Source organism: Alexandromys fortis, unplaced genomic scaffold (genome assembly GCF_014885135.2).
Source record: "Alexandromys fortis isolate MF-2015 unplaced genomic scaffold, M_Fortis_MF-2015_v1.1 scaffold_39, whole genome shotgun sequence".
Lineage (NCBI taxonomy): Eukaryota > Metazoa > Chordata > Mammalia > Rodentia > Cricetidae > Alexandromys > Alexandromys fortis.
In genome coordinates, this window is record NW_026067918.1 from 12,198,983 (window position 1) to 12,214,697 (window position 15,715).

At 54.7% G+C, this 15,715-nt stretch overlaps 1 protein-coding gene across 1 annotated transcript; it reads right to left on the reverse strand.

Moving 5' to 3' along the window:
• Window positions 1-6,253: 6,253 nt before the first annotated feature.
• Nptx1 (neuronal pentraxin 1) lies at window positions 6,254-15,340 on the reverse strand. Its single transcript, XM_050140519.1, has 5 exons — window positions 14,738-15,340; window positions 14,242-14,449; window positions 12,218-12,462; window positions 10,804-10,983; window positions 6,254-10,173 (listed from the first exon to the last, which is right to left on the reverse strand). The coding sequence occupies exons 1-5, from the start codon at window positions 15,179-15,181 to the stop codon at window positions 9,952-9,954; spliced, it is 1,299 nt and encodes a 432-aa protein (XP_049996476.1). The 5' UTR covers window positions 15,182-15,340; the 3' UTR covers window positions 6,254-9,951.
• Window positions 15,341-15,715: the final 375 nt, after the last annotated feature.

Sequence of the window (15,715 nt, forward strand, 5' to 3'; positions counted from 1 at the left end):
GACACTGGGACCCCCAGGAAAGGTGCCATGTTGAAAGGATTTGCCTGCTGGGGCAGGTTCCTCTGAGAAACACTGCTGTCCAGTGGACTGGGGAGGCTGAGCCAAAACCTCCAAGGAGAGCCAAGTGTCCATGGGCACCATTCAGTCCTGCCCCATCACTATAAACCAGAGCCAGGATGAAGGAGCTCACTGTTAAGTTCCCAGAGGGACTGGGTCAGTCTCAGAAGGTGCAAAGATCTTTCTCAGGGAGACAAGAGACAAAATGATTTCCAGATCTATAGAATCATGCTGGTGTGTGGTGGCACACCCCTTTAATCCCAACATTTGGGAGGCAGAGGCAGGGGGATCTTTGTGAGTTGGAGGCCAGTCTGGTAAAGCCAGTCAGGACTACATACTGAGACCTTTTTAAAAGGAAAACAAAATCCTTAGCTGGGGCCTCCTGCCTGTAAGCCAAGTGCTTGATAAACACCACAGTGACTTCTAAGCCAGCCTGTCTCAGAACAATTCAGTAGAAACATTTCTAGGACCTTCTGTCAAAGGCAACCCGTGCTGGTGTCCTTTGCTTCCCGCTGCTGTGATAAGCACCAGGATCAAAAGCGACCTGGGCAGGAGAGGGTTCTTCTGGCCCACAGGTTACAGCTCATCAGGAGAAACCAAGGCAGGAGCAGGAGAGCAGGAGCCATGAACGCATGCTGCTTACAGGTCTCTTAGGTCTGTTGGCACGGCTTGCTCAGCCTTTTGTTTTGTTTTGTTTTTGTTTATGTTTTGCTTTTCGAGACAGGGCTCTCTGTAGCCCTGGCTGTCCTCGAACTCACAGAGATCCGCCTGCCTCTGCCTCCCAAGTGCTGGGATTAAAGGCGTGCACCACCACCACCCAGCATGCTCAAGTCTTTCTTATGCAGCTCAGAACCACCAGCTCAGAGGTGACACCATCCACAATGAGCTGGGCTCTTTCATATCAATCAGTAATCAAGAAAATGTCCCTCAAGCTGAGTGGTGGTGGCACACACTTTAATTCCTGCACCCAGGAGGCAGAGGCAGGCGGATCTTTGTGAGTTTGAGGCCAGAGTGCAGAGCAAGTTCCAGGACAAGCCAGGGTCATATGGAGAAATTCTGTCTTGAAAAAAACAAACAAGAAAAGAAATATAAAAGAAAAAAGAAAAAAAGAAAATGCCCTATAGACATATCTACAGGCCAATCTAATGGAGGCATTTTCTCAGCAGAGGTTCCCTCTTTCCAGAAGGATGCTATGTATCAAACTGACAAAACAAAACAAAGCTAACCGGTACAGACGGTGAGTGTGGATGGAGCTGGTGGCACTTCGGGGACTAGGCTGGGTGGCTCTGCAAAGGCGGATCATCCTGCCCCTGTGGGTAGTGTTTCCAGGAGCCAGGGCTGTAGGAACCACCAGAGTGCGGGATGCAGTATGGGGACAGTTCACCATGCAGGGCCAGGGGAATGCGCGTATTCCTCAGGCTTCACCAACAGAGAGAAACACTGGGACAGACCACCCAGGTGCCTTGTGGGACGAGACAAGGCAGCAAGCGAGTCAGGGCTCCTGTACCCAGACCGCGACGGCGTGAGGCTGAGTGCCTAACCCCAAACATGCGTGCTTGCCTGAGCACTGAAGGCTTAACACGGGCAGTGGGGCTGTGGCTGTGAGAACCAGACTCATACTAGACCAGCAAGATGGGGCAGACGGCTTCCAGCTATCCCTCCCCCGCTCTCCAGGTATTGGTCTAGCCTCTTCTGCTGCCCAGAGTCTGATGCACATCCAGACAGGAGATAAAGAAACAAGAGACCAAAGACTGAGATTCTGAGGTCCTGCATGGGGAGGTGACTCTCAGGAGCTGGCCAGGAGCCGAGAACTTAGTGAGATGCCTGAAACTGACTCCCTTGGGATGTGGGGGTGTAAGGTCCTGCAGCCAGACCTCCGGAGGACTCAAGCACAAGCCTCGCCTCCATTGACATGATGAAATAAAAACTAGGTAGTCTAATTACACAAAGGCAAGAAGTTAGGCGGTGGTGGCAAAGACAGGTGGATTTCTGTGAGTTCAAGGCCAGCCTGGTCTACCTAGAGAGTTCTAAACCAGTCAGATCTACACAGTGAGACCCTGTCTCAAACCCAAAACCAAAAAAAAAAAAAAAAAAAAAGCAAGAAATCAAGAAATTTACTCCGACTACAGTTTGGGAGGCTGAAAGTCCAAACATGTGGGACTGTGTGTCCCATGGTTGGGAGGACCCCGGTGGTAGCTGGACAAGAGGGAAAAATCACTATACCAACAGGACCCACTGTCTGGGACAGCACAGTCCCCAGAGCACTACCCCAGTGACCTCAGGACCTTTCCTAGACTCCACCTCCTAAAGTTCTAATCTCTCCACAACACTGAAGACCAAGCTCCCGGCTCAAACCATATTCAAGTGTGAGCATCTCCAGGTTGGCACCAACTCTTATTTCTTCTGGGGTTTTCAGAATCCTGGGAGGAACCGGCTCATGGAAACAGCCAATGGGATAAGGGGAAAGAGCATCCTGCCTTCCCAGAGCTGACAGCCTTAATGGGAGGAATCCCAGGAGGGCTCTAGGTGTCCCTGCCTCATCAGCCAGCCCCCAACACGTGCCTCCTCGTCCCTGTGAGCTGAGTCCTGCCGGCTGGTCGGGACGGAGCACTGCACTGGAGTCAGGACTTCCTGGTTCTACTTCCAGCCCTAAAGCTGCACAGCCTCTCTGAACCTCAATCATCTAATAGGTAGGGATGTCATGGTGTCAATTGTTGATGTGACAAAATATGGTATCACCTGGGAATCTCGGCAGGGGACTGTGTGGATTAGGTTGGCGTGTGGGCATGCCTGTGAGGGATTTGGGTAAACTGAGGTAGAAATGCCTACTCTGTGGAACTATTTTACAGGGCAGACCCTAGTGTGAGTTCAAAGGAAGAGGGAGCTGGGCACAAGCTCTCTGCTCCTTTAAGAGTTCTCTTTATCACCTGTGATGTGTACTTGGTGTTTGTGCTGTGTGTGCAGTGCTGGTTGAGGCCAGAAGAGAATAAAGACCCCATGAAACGAGTTACAGATGGTTGTGAGCCACCGTGGGGCACTGGGAATTGAACCTGGGTCCTCTACAAGAGCAGCCACTGTTCTTAACCACGGTGCCAGCTCTCCAGGCCCCGCTTTGACTTCTTGACTATGAATTCAACATGACCAGCTGCCTGAGCTCCTGCCCCTGTGAGTACCTGTAGGAATGTATTACATCCTGTAACTGTGAGCTAAGATACTCCCAGGTGCTTTTATCAGAGTATTGTATTACAGCAACCAAAAAGAAGCCAAGACATACAGAGTTAGCTTAGATGCTCCTTAAGGCTCCATCGGTCACCTCCCAGAGGGGTTAGAAGAAAGGCCAGCGGCTCCAGCAAGTCTCTTGGGCTGCCTTGCATGGAGCCATTTGGTGAGCTGGGTGAGGATAGGGTAGTCCTCACTGGGAGGCATGGATGCCCCAGGCTTGTGGAGAGGTGGAAACTCAGCTCAGTTAAAATGGGAAACAGGAACAAGAGAAAACACAAAGTGGCCCAAGCTGTTTTGGAAACCACTGTTGTACGAAAACTCCGAGCCCAAGAAGTGTGCGCAACAAGGAGTTCAGCTGTGCCCACTAAAGACCATCTCAGCTGGGCTTGGTGACCACCCACACACAGAGGGGCTGGAGGGTTACAGGATGCTCACCTATGTACCCGTGGCTCTCTGCCACCTGTTGTATATAACTCTGCTCCAATTACAGGTGGTCTTGGGGAAGGCTCGAGTAAATAGGCCAGGAAAGACTAGAGGGATGGCCCTTCGTGTGGCTATGGAGAAAGCCTGCATCTCTGCTGGCTAGATTTTCCAGTGTGGCTTTTGGGTAGGTGCCCACATTCCAATAACTCCTCACCCCTGCTAATAAGCTCAGTGGCTCCCCAGGGTGAACTTTGGAGGACTTACGCTCAGTGTGTTGTTGAGGCCTGAGGAGGAAGAGGGGTGGATCACATCTCCTGGGAAGGAACTTAGCTGCACAGGCTATCTCTAGTGGGTAATGAACCCCCATCTCCAAAAGTGTGCAAGACAAAAGAGCTTTCTGTATTCCAGAGGCTCCTGGGACTCCCTCTGGCTATGGAGCCCCTGGACCTCCAGCTGGACATTACACAGGCCTGTGCTGTTTTAGCCTTCCAGTCAGGATAGCACTTGCTAGTGTGCCCAGATCAGGTTTGACAGCTGTGGAAAGTTTGTTTCTAGGCTGTGGGGTTTTGTGGTTCATGTTTCTGAAACAGTGTCTCACTATGTAGCTCTGGTTGGACTGAAAATCCTTCTGTAGACCAGGCTGGGCTCAAACTCACAGAAATCTGCCTGCCTCTGCCTCCCAAGGCCTGTGCCACCGCACCTGGCTTGTTTCTAGTTTTGAATGCATGTTTACAAAGGTATTAGGTAGGAGGCAAAAGTAGGTAGATCTCTGAGTTCAAGGCCAGCCTAATCTACAGAGTGAGTTCAAAGACAGTCAAGGCTACGGAGAAACTCTGTCTCAAAACAAAACAAAAAAAGGCATTAGGGATGACCCATAGTGTGTGGCCTAGAGCTGCTCCAATTGGGTATGACCCTCCCTGTATACCTCGTAAGAGAAGACTGTGCCCACCACAGGCACCCTAAAGGCCTCCACTTTCTGTTTTTTTTTTTTGTTTTGTTTTGTTTTGCTTTTGTTTTTTGATATTGGGTTTCTCTGTAGCTTTAGAGCCTGTCCTGGGACTAGCTCTTGTAGACCAGGCTGGCCTCGAACTCAGAGATCTGCCTGCCTCTGCCTCCCGAGTGCTGGGATTAAAGGCATGCGCCACCACTGCCCGGCTTGGCCTCCACTTTCTGTAGACTAAAGTAACACCTCTCTAGAGAGCCAGGGAGGACCGTCTGCTTGGCATGCCATAAGGACAGACTCCCTCCCTCCATGTCTCCCACACAATGGCTTGCACCAAATCACTGCTTCTATGTCCTGGCCAGGGATTATAGGCACTGGCAGGAAACCCTGGGGAAAGCCAGCGAGTAGCCAGAGTGGCCAGTCCCTTCTGCGAACACAGTGTGTATCTGTGTAGGCATGGGGAGGGGGCAAGCAGATGACTCTTTTGGCTTCCATGGCCTCTGGCCTCAGGTAGTTAAGTATTCTAGGATCTATAATGCCAGGATACGTGGACCGTTCAAAGCTCTGCATCTACCCAGAGTCAGGTTTTCAGGAATGGCCACTCTTCCCTAGGTTCAGGGCTCCCAAAGTCACTCACTCCCTTTATTTTGTGGATAAGAAAACACGCTAGCTGGGAACTTCAGATGCACACATGGGATTCATCCATTAGCGGGATATGGCAGAAGAAAGCAGAATCAATCCTAGGCCTGACTTCCTACCTGTATCCAGCAGGGATGGTGACCATGAATGGGGAGCCTGAGTTACTGGGTGCCCAGGCCCAGGGTAGTCATTTGTGGAGGCTCTCTGCCTCTGTGTCAGCTGCCTCCGAGAGACTCAGAGCCCTCACCCCAACATCCCAGGGGTTCTAGGGCTGTAGAGGGGCACAGAGTGATGCTAACACAGGCTGGAACCCCTCTCTTATAGATGAGGGTCAAGTGTCCTGACTGACAACATTGGCAAGTTTTAGAAGGGCAGTCAAAGAACGGCTGGAAAGATGACTCAGTGGGTTAAGGGCTTGTTGCGCAAACACAAAGGCTTGAGTTCAGATCCCAGAACCCACGTAAATAGCCAGGCACAGCGGTGGCTGTAACCCCAGAGTTGGAGCAGGAGCAGAGGCAGGCAGATCCAGGATCTCATTGACCATCCAGTCTAGCTGAATTGGTAGTCTCCAGCTTCCGTGGGAGAACTTGCCGCTAAAAATAAGGTAGTGCAGGGGTGGGGGTGGGGGATGGAAAGATGACTCAGGAGTTAAGATCACTGACTGCTCTTGCAGAGGACCTGGCTTTAGCTCTCAACTTCGCTGGCAACTTCGCTGTAATGCCAGTGCAGGGGAATCCGATGCATCCTCCTAGCCTCGGAGGCACACACACACACACACACACACACACACACACACACGCAGGCAAGACACCCATATGCAAAGTGCAAACAAATCTTAAGAAAGAAAAAGGTGGAGAGGCATCGAGGAAGACACCAGTGTTGAGCTCTGGCCTTGGCAAGCACACGCACTGACCCCCATATGTTTCTGCAAACACACAGCCAAGGAGAGAGAGTCCAGGGAGACCACAGTCTTTCTTCACTCTTTACTGTGTAAAAATAAACTCAACAATTCATGTCATCTCAGCAAGAAAATGGGGGGGGGGGAAAAGCAAGGGTACCAGTATAAATAGTGCACTTTCAGAATGGCTGATGGTGGTGGTATACCCCTTTGATACTCAAAAGGCTGCAGATTGTATGAAAAATGTACAGCTTTGGTTAGCAAATAATGAAAAAGTAAGATACATCGATTCTTTCATATTTTACAGTATGTACATTGTAACAATATCAACTCTAGGGGGGGTTGCTCTTTTTGGCAAATAAGACAAAATTGGGACTCTAAGTATTGGGCTTTTTGTTTCTCCTCAATGACTTGTTCCCCTTTGAACAGATTGCACATAAGTCCACTGCGTAACAGAAGCAATACAATTCCCATCATCAGCTGAGTAAGTTTACACGTTGTGTTTTAGATGAAATCATGATCGCTTTCAGCCAGACTTGGGTTACTAAGGACATGATGCCCTTGTGTTCGCCAGAGTAGCCCAAGTGTCTTCTAGCAAGCTCAGAATTGGTATCCAAATCCTCATCCCGTCCCACATAACCAGTCAACTCCAAGACAAAGAACCCACCATCAAAGGCTTTTTTTTTTAAACCTCCTGGTCCCCAGCACACCCTGGAGACCCAGTGGCCCCTTATCAGAGCTCATTGGAATGACTGTGAACCCGCCTCTCCTGCCCACATGACAACCCCTTGGTCTCAGGTCCCAGGGCTGGTGACAAAGTGATCTTTGCAGTCTTAGAAAAGAAGTTGGGAATCTACAAAAGGAAAAGAAAGCATACAAAAATGTATCTCTTTCTGCCAAAATACACGCTTTCAGTCCTACATTTTGGTGGAGCCTGAAAGTATTTCCAAGGGAGATATAGGTTGAGACAATTTATAAGTTTGTCCTATTCTTTCATAAAAATACTCTTGTTTGGTAATAAACTTTTTTCTTCTACAGTAAGAGAAATAATACTGTGTTATCAAAAGCAAGAAGGCTTACAATTCAAGTGGGCTCTCAGCCCCCTAGGGCCTGGGAGCCTCCGTGGCAGCTCTCCCACCCTAATGCCCAGGGTGCTGTCGGACACCATCGGCAGAAGCAAACACTGTCTCGACAGTGCATTTTATCTCTTATTTTATAAAATGGCTTACCTGAGAGAGGCATGTATTATTCAGTGCAAGAGGGAACATCAATCAGATTACGGAGTCAAGGGAAAGCATGTGGATCAGATTTGCGGCTGTCATTACCTTTCTCAGGGCCAGCAAAGTGCCAAGTGTGAACACAGTGACGGAGGGGAGGGGCTTGGCACAGACTCCAGTTAGGGGCAGGGCAAGAGCTAGGTGTCAGCTTCTGTCCCTGGCACCGTGGGTGCCGCACGGGAGAGGGGAGCTGGGAGATGAAGGGGTAGAGGCATAAGCATTGGGGTGTGCTCTGCCCTCTAGGCCGGGGCAGAGGATGGCTTGTGGTCCTGAACGGACAGCTCCCACCCCACCCATCTGGGTGCAGGTGGTCTGGGGTCCGCATTGGCAGGGGCTGGGGCTGGTGGCAGGGGTTGGCAGGAGTGCACCGGGCACAGCCGGCTCTGGGCCTTGCCTGGTGGTGGCTCCCAGACGGCTATAAAGTAAGGGTGGGGCTCAGTCTGGTCTGGAAAGTTGATTCCAAGCTCACACTCTCGCTCTCTCCCACCATGGGTACCATTCAGACTTGTTCTCAACCTAGATGTTAGAGATGCTTCTTGCTATGTCTGGGGAGAAGGAGGGGAAAGAGAGATTGATCTCTCCCTCGTGACCTCCCCCAAACCCCTGGCTTGCTTACCCAGCCGTTTTTTTTTTCAGTAACTACGTGGGTGATCACAGGACACTGGGTGGCACTTAGCACACGACACAGAACCAGAGAAGTCCATGCAGGCAAGGGAACACGCACTGGACCAAGGGAGCAAGGAACACACCACCCTGAAGAACATGCAAACACAGAAGATCCCCACAGATCCAAGGATGCCACAACCCGAAGGGCGCTGAGGAAGCACAGGAATGCAAGAAAAAGCCACTGCCGGACGACGCGTGGCACACCGCCTAATTCGCTCGCTCGGAGAGCGGTGCGCCACAGAGCAGTGACCGGGAACCGTGCAGACACCCACAAGAACAGTGACACAGACGGCACAGACGACACGGATGCACTAGGTTCAGACACAACAAAGACCTGTGTGGAAGGAGACGGGTGCCCCTGGAAGGAACAGCAGGGGCAAGCCCTGCTCCCGTTGAGGAAGCGTCTGCAGCTGCAGACGAACCAGGCAGTGCTGCGTAGGTTTCTAGAAAGACTTGCCCGCCTTTTGCTAGTCAGGCTACTGGAGACATAGTCCAGGTGTCCTTGGGCGTGTGCCCACAAAATGGGGATCCAAAGCAGGGTCTACCCCACCTGGACACAGCCTCCTCAGCGTTCACTGTCATTCAACAGACACGTGTGCACAGACACATTTTGTCCCCCTCCTCAGAAGGCTGTATGCATGCTGCTTCCATTAAGGAAAAGCCACAGGCCCAGTGGCAGGTTGGGGCTGCCACAGGGCTTGTGCCCCATGAGATGCAGGCGTGGATGGCAGGCCCCACCGTGGCCAGCAGGCTCCACCTGAGAGGTGTCTGAGCCCCTGGCTCCCAAGAGGGGTCTGAGCTAGCTCACCTGGGCCTGGGTGTGCTGGGAGGGGTATGGCTGTGAAAAATGCCATGGGAAGACATTCCCATAGACTGTGGGTCAGGTCTCAGTGCCCTCTGGAGTGAGATCAAGCACATGAGACTCCCCACTTGAAGCCCCTGGTCTCTCTACCAGAGGGAGGAGGGAGGACGCCGAGGCCCCGTGTCCTGGGACTCTGTGGGACACTCCCTTCTCATAACCACTGGGCTGAAGTAGCACAGCTTTGTAGGCCTAGAGGGAATAACAGGTCCCAGTCTTGAGTGACAGAAGGAGGCAGGAAGGCCAAGGGTAAGGTGCAGACCTGGGACAGAGCTGCTGAGTGGCCCACTCTACCCTCAGATGCAGATAGCAGACAACCTGACTCGGGCTGGGGAGGGAAATGACGGCATCTAGGTGGTACCAGGACAACCAGCCTCCGATTTTCAGAGAATCCACTTATCCCAAATAAAAATTCCTGTGGCAAGGCCTCCCCAGCCTTAGCAGCCTATTATAAGACTTACATCAATAGCGGGCTATGTCACTCCCAAAGAGGTCTGCAAATGAGGATAAATGGCTATGCTGAGAGAAATACCAACCCCAAGACACATGAGCAGCTGACCCATCAGGAACGTACAAAAACCACAAAGAAAGGAGGGAACTCTCATTTTAAAAGAAAAGCCTCCCCTACACACACACACACACACACACACACACTCTCACTCACACACACACTCACTCTCTCTCTCACCTAACTCTGCATTGTCAAAGCTGATGCTACCTGCTTTAGCTAGGCATGCCCGGGAGATAGTAGGGCTCCTAGGGAGAATGGGGGTGTCCTTAGGGCCAAAGAAGAGCCGGGACGGCTCCATGTGCACGGAGAGGACAAACCAGGCTGAGTGAGTGTGCGTGTGCAGGGGCCATGGCCTTGAGTCATTCCTGGGGGGAGGGGGGAAGAGCCGATGGGTCATCACTGCACAAGCAGGGTGAGCAGGCGTGGGGCTGGGGGCTCAGCCCTAGCCTGAAGCCTTCAGTTGATCTGGCGACAAGCCTCGAATGTCCACTTGGTGGCTCCACCAAAGATCTCAATCTGGGACTCAGTCCAGGCGATGACGTTGCCGGAGAGGGCCTTGCTGCTGCAGGTGGCCAGGTTGTAGACCTCCCCGGGGGTCAGCTTGCGGTCCCAGATGTTGAAATGGGCCAGCTCACCCACAAACGCTTGGGTGGCGTCAAACCCTCCACCTAGAGTGTCCTTTGGAGAAGAGTGGGGGATGCGAGAGAAGAAGGCTTTAGCTGGGTGATCTAGGAGTCTAACTGGGCAGCCCACTGCTAGGAATGAACCTGGGTATCCACGCCTCCCTCCCCATCAGGGTGGGTCGCCTCCCTCCACCCCATGCACTTAGTACTGTTTGTGCTCCTGCACCTGGATCTTCAAGACATTGTACATGTCCCTCCCTGAGAGGAGCCCTGGGAAAGGAGAGGTGCCAGCCCACTCTGGATATAGGTTTTACCCCCTGCAAGCCTTGAGAGATACCACTTTTCACACAGTCAGTCCTCTGGGCAATAATGAGTGTGGGGGAGGGGGACGGTCAATGATCCTCTCAAACACCCTATCTACTGAAAGATATCCCAACAGGAATGGAAGACTTGACTTCCTGTCCCTTCATCTCCCTCCCAGGTGCCGGTGCCCAGTGGGAGATGAACCACTTCACAGGAGCTAAATTATTCATCGCTAAAAGTGGAACTGGGCTTCCCATGCCAAAGAGGCCTGCTGCTGCAGTCTCCAAGAGCGCTGGGACCTGGGCCCACTCCCATGGAGCTTCCTCAAGCCCGCCCGGAGCACACACTCCCCCCGCCCCTCACCCTCTGCCCAGGCCAGTACCTGCTCCTGGCCCAGGACCAGCACGCCCTGTGGTTTGATGGGGTGATAGGGAGCCAGGTTCTCTCCATTGCCACCCTGGGTACCGTCCTGATAGGCCTCCCAGACCCCATCGCGGGTGGTCCAGGTGACGCAGATGTGGTGCCACTTGCCGTCATTGATTACAAAGGGCAGCTTGGCCACCTAGGGAAGAGGACAACATGCATGATGACGGCCACGGCCCAGCGCTACCCAGAGCCGAGGACTCGCACGACTTCCGTTGCGATAACTCCTCAACCCACTTTACAATTCTCGCTGGGCTATTGGGGAGCTCGTACAGCAGCATCACCCCTGCAGATGTCCTCAGCATCTGCCAACCCCACCCATGGATGGACGGGCAATGGAATCCCATCGGAAACCAACAGCGTAACCAAGGAGCCCTTGAGACCCATCTGGACACACACCACCTCACTCCTCCCCACTCCCCTCCTCCCCCCGCCCGCTCTTAGCTAGCCTGAAAACAAGCCACTAACAGCGTGTGTCCCTGGTAGCTAAGTTCACTACTACGGCCTCCCCACTGGGTCTCTTTCTCAGCAGTCCACTCCCAATTACTAGGTCCTCTGGTCTACACTGCCTGCCATCAGCCCCTGCAGAGAACCCGAGAGAGGCTGTAAGAACGGCTCGGACTTGTCTGAGCGGCGTTTCAGACCCTCATCCACCCCAGACAGGGGGACAGTATGTGACAAGTCCCATCCCACAAGGCCAAGGAACGTGCCGTGCATTCTAGGGTCTTTTGATCCTGTTCCCAGCCAGGTCTGAGTCATTCTCTCTACTGGTGCTGGAGTAGAGAGGAGGGGGTAAAAACAGGTAGCTAACTCCACTAACCCAGAGGGGCAGGGTGGAGCGCAGCTCACTGGAGAGAAAACCACCCTCTCCTGGTGGGAGGGGGCTGACCTCTTCCCGAGAGCAGGGCCCAAGTGAGACAGATCTAGACAAAGCGAGAGACTCTAGGCCGGCTTCACCCTCCAGAGAACCTAGTCACCAAATATGGAAAACCCCAGCCAGTCGCCCAGCCAGTGGAGGAGGAGCCAGAATATCAGCAGGACGGACTAGAACATTCCCAGGGCTGTCCTCTACCACCTCTTCCTTCCTCCCCTCCTCCAGCTAAGTCCTCTTTCTGGAACATTCCGGCTCTCCTTGTTTTCCAGTGAGAGCAGGTGAAGATGTTCCTCCTCATTTCTGATCGGCCTCAGCCTCCTCCTCCTCCCTCGGTCTTGCTGGGGAGACATTGTTCTCAGAGCCACAGCCTTGATAAGCACTCCACACCCCAGGATCTAGAAGGCCTGCTGCAGTCCCCTAACTCTGGTGGGGTGTGACATCCCAGGGTCCTGGTTGGGCCTCACCCTGCTGCCCCGGTCCTGCAGGACGGTGGTATTACCTTGTCATTAATGAGAATCTCCATGGGGTTGTTACCCCATTCAATAAGGACCAGCTCGTTGGCCTGCCCAGGCACAGCGTAAGAGAAGGGCGTGCCCACTCCAGGCGCCGCGCTGGACTTGAGCCACATGCACACGGTGAAGGCGTACATCTCCGGCAGGCTCTTCTTCACCTTGGCGTACATGTAGTTGGTCCGCAGCGGGAATGTCAGCTGGAATTTGTCTCCAGGGCGATTGTCTTTCTGACCTAGGGAGGACAAGATGAGTCCTGCCATCTTGACCAAGCGCTTATGGTACGAGTTGTGTTTGGTCCCCCCGTCAAGTCCCGTGATGCAGAAAGGGCCAGCTGGCAAAAGAGCTGACCCAAGATCTCTGCACTCGGGGCCCGGCCGGCTCTTGTTGCCACATGGTGGCATCTCTTGGGGAGGCAAGGGTAGGGGAGAGTACAGGACAGGCTGCGAACCTGCCTCTGGACTGCAGAGTGGGCACGGAGAAGGAACTGGGCCTGCTTCAGGGCACACTGGCTGAAAGACTGAGAAGGTGTGGCTGCAGGGGAGGAAGGAACCAGGCTAGCTCCCTGCTGAGCATCCCCCGTGGGGGCCGACCTGATTTAGACAGGGACGGTGTTTAGGACCTCTTGATTGTGTTGGGTTTTTCAATCTCCAGCAAAGGCAGCCATCCCCTCCTGCCTGCCCCTTCTCTGAAGCCAGGACATGCTACATCCAGGCACTCACTGGACCTTTGCACAACTCCCTCAGACGGAGCTGCAGCTCCCCCGAGGATGCTGCCTGGAATCCACTGAGAGAGGCAGGGCAGCAAGGGAAGTCACCCTCCTTTGGATCAGAGGCCCCGGGGTGATGCTTTGAGAGGGTCACAGCCTCTGATGAGCTTCCTGGAAACTCAGGCCCTGTGCCTGGTTCCCCCATCCAGTTTCTTGACTGCTAACCAGCATCCTCTGGAAATGTCTTAACTCTCACCCCCACCTCTACACCTCCTGTGGCTGGCCCTGGGCCTGCTGTGACTGGCTCCCAGGAAAACAGGTCCTGTTGAGAAGTGGGTACTCACTCTTTTAGAGCCAAGGGATGCACCTGCTCTGCCAGCTCCTGGCTTTACCCCTGCCCCCAGAGCCCAGGAAGAATCTGGTACCCAAATTAAAAGTGACTTCTAGAAAGCAGAGGGTCCAGGCCAGAAACACCCCAAGCCAAGAGAACAAGCGAGCAGGGTCAGTCCTGACTGCAGATCCCTCCAAATTCAGGCTCGTAGTTTTTTGGGGTAAGGAGTACTGGCCTCTCTCAGGAGTGCTTTCTTTTCCTGAATCTCCCGCCCCTCCCTTCTTAGGTCTCTTTTCCTTGATGTTTTTTCAGTTACATAACACGCCTTAAGATGGCACTGTTTAAATCCAGCCGGCACATTTTGCAGTCCGGGCAGGGTCACGTGTCCCTGCTCTGAGCTGGGTGCCCCCCTCCCCCTTTTACAACCTTGTTTGATTTCTGCGACTCCAGGGCACAACTAATCAGTACACCCAGGCAGGTGCTAGGGGCGGTCTGAGTTCACGACCAGAGCAAACTCAGCGGCATGAAAGATGGGTCACTGGAAACAGAAAATCGAAAGAGGGGGCTCAAGGTGGAGAGAGGGACCTGGACCAGGACACCAGGGGCACTGGGCAACTGGGAGGAAAGACACTCAATGGCCCAAGAGGGCAGGTGTCCAGTCTTTGCCGGCGACACGTTCCAGCTGAAGCAAGGCTTTCCGAACACTAAGGAAAGCTTGGGCCAGACACAGCTACTGTGCAAAGTTACTGAAGATTAAACAAATCAGACTTGAAAAAAAATCCTGTGAGTGTCCTGACTGCACTGTGCAATCCGTTCTTAAGCTCCACTGCTTCTCTAGGGCACTACGCGGGAAGCACTGACTGGGGAGGGCTTACAGTGTGGGTCCGGGACCAGAGGCCAGGGCAGGGAGCGGGACCCTGGCTATGTCCCTAGAGGGAGCCGAGAGCGTGCAGCATGTCCCCCTGAGCCCTTACCTTTCTCCAGCTCGCTGATCCGCTGATGCAGGGAGGTCAAGGCGCTCTCGATTTTGACCCTCTCCTCTGTGTCGTTCTTGGGGCCCCCTTTGCCCTCCTCCAGAGTGTTCACCCGAGACAGCACCTGCCGCTCCAGGTCATCGATCTTACTCTGCAGCAGATCCTTGAGGCTGTTGGTCTGGCTGGAAGAATTGAGGCGGCTGTATTGCTGCGGGGGCACAAGGGCAGGGGAAAACCACACCGTTAGGCATGCAGCCCGGACCGTGAGCAAAGGCCCGCGGCGCGGTCCCTGGGACGATTGCGGGGGCGGCCTGGCGGGGAGCTCCAGCGAGAGGCCGCCCTCGGCGCCCCGCAGGGTCCGAGAAGCGACGGTCAGGCATCGCGCGCCTAAGAGGCAAGGAAGGGGGTGGCGGGGGCGGATCGGGTCGGGATGGGTGGGCGAGGGCAGGAGGGCGCACAACGCGGAAGGGAGGGGGGGACCGCAGCTCACGCGGACCTCGAGGTTCTCCAGTCGGGTTTTGAGAGATTGCAAAGTTTGCCCGAGTTGGCTGAGCGTCTCCGCGGCCGGCGTCCGGGACAGGTCGCCCATCGTGTTCTTGCCCGAGCCAGGCTGCTTGCGGCCGCCGCCCGACCTGGCTTCGCCGGGACCTGCGTCCAGAGTGCTCTGGCTCTCGCAGCGGCCAAGCTTGGTGGTCAGCTCCCTGATGGTCTCCTTCTGGCTGAGGATGGTCTCCTTCTGCTGCAGCACGGTCTCACGGAGCTGCAGCACGTTGCTCCGAAGCTCCTCCGCGCCGCCCGCGGCCACGGACGCGGCACACATGTCGGCGTCCACCGGCACCGATGTGCAGATAAAGCGGGTCGGCCCGAAATCCTGGGCCCAACTGCCCAGGAGGCAGAGGGCGAGCAGCGCACAGGTGCGCGCGGTGCGGCCGACCAGCATGGCTGCGGACACCTGGAGCACCGAGTCCGCTCGGCTCCGGTGGGGTTCGGGCTGGGACCGGGTTCGGGCTGGCTGGGGCAGTCGTTCGGCAGGCGGCCCGCGCTCTGGGCACCGAGCTTCTCAGCCTTACGGTCTTCTCAGCCGCGCTCCTCGGCCCCCACTGCCGCCTGCGCTGCGGAGCCCGCGCCTTTTATGCAGCCGCGGGAGGGGCCTCGGCGCCGCCGACGTCAGCGGGGGAGGAATCCCGCTTTAATTGTGTGCGGACGGGCCCCGCGGCGCCGCGGGGGTCGCACGGGAGCGCGACTGGAGCTACTTCAGCCCTCCCTCTCTCATCCCTCCCGGATCCGCCGCCGCCCCCTCCCACCGCCTCCGTACGCACGCCCCCGCCAGGGCCCGCGCCGCTTCCCCGAAGGCTCCCAGAACACGGCCAATGGGGAGATCAACCGTGGACCTGGATTAGATGATGAGGTACCTAGTCGGTGCCACTAATCTCCGACGGGGCTTGGAAGAGAAGAAAGGCTACAAGACAAGCTC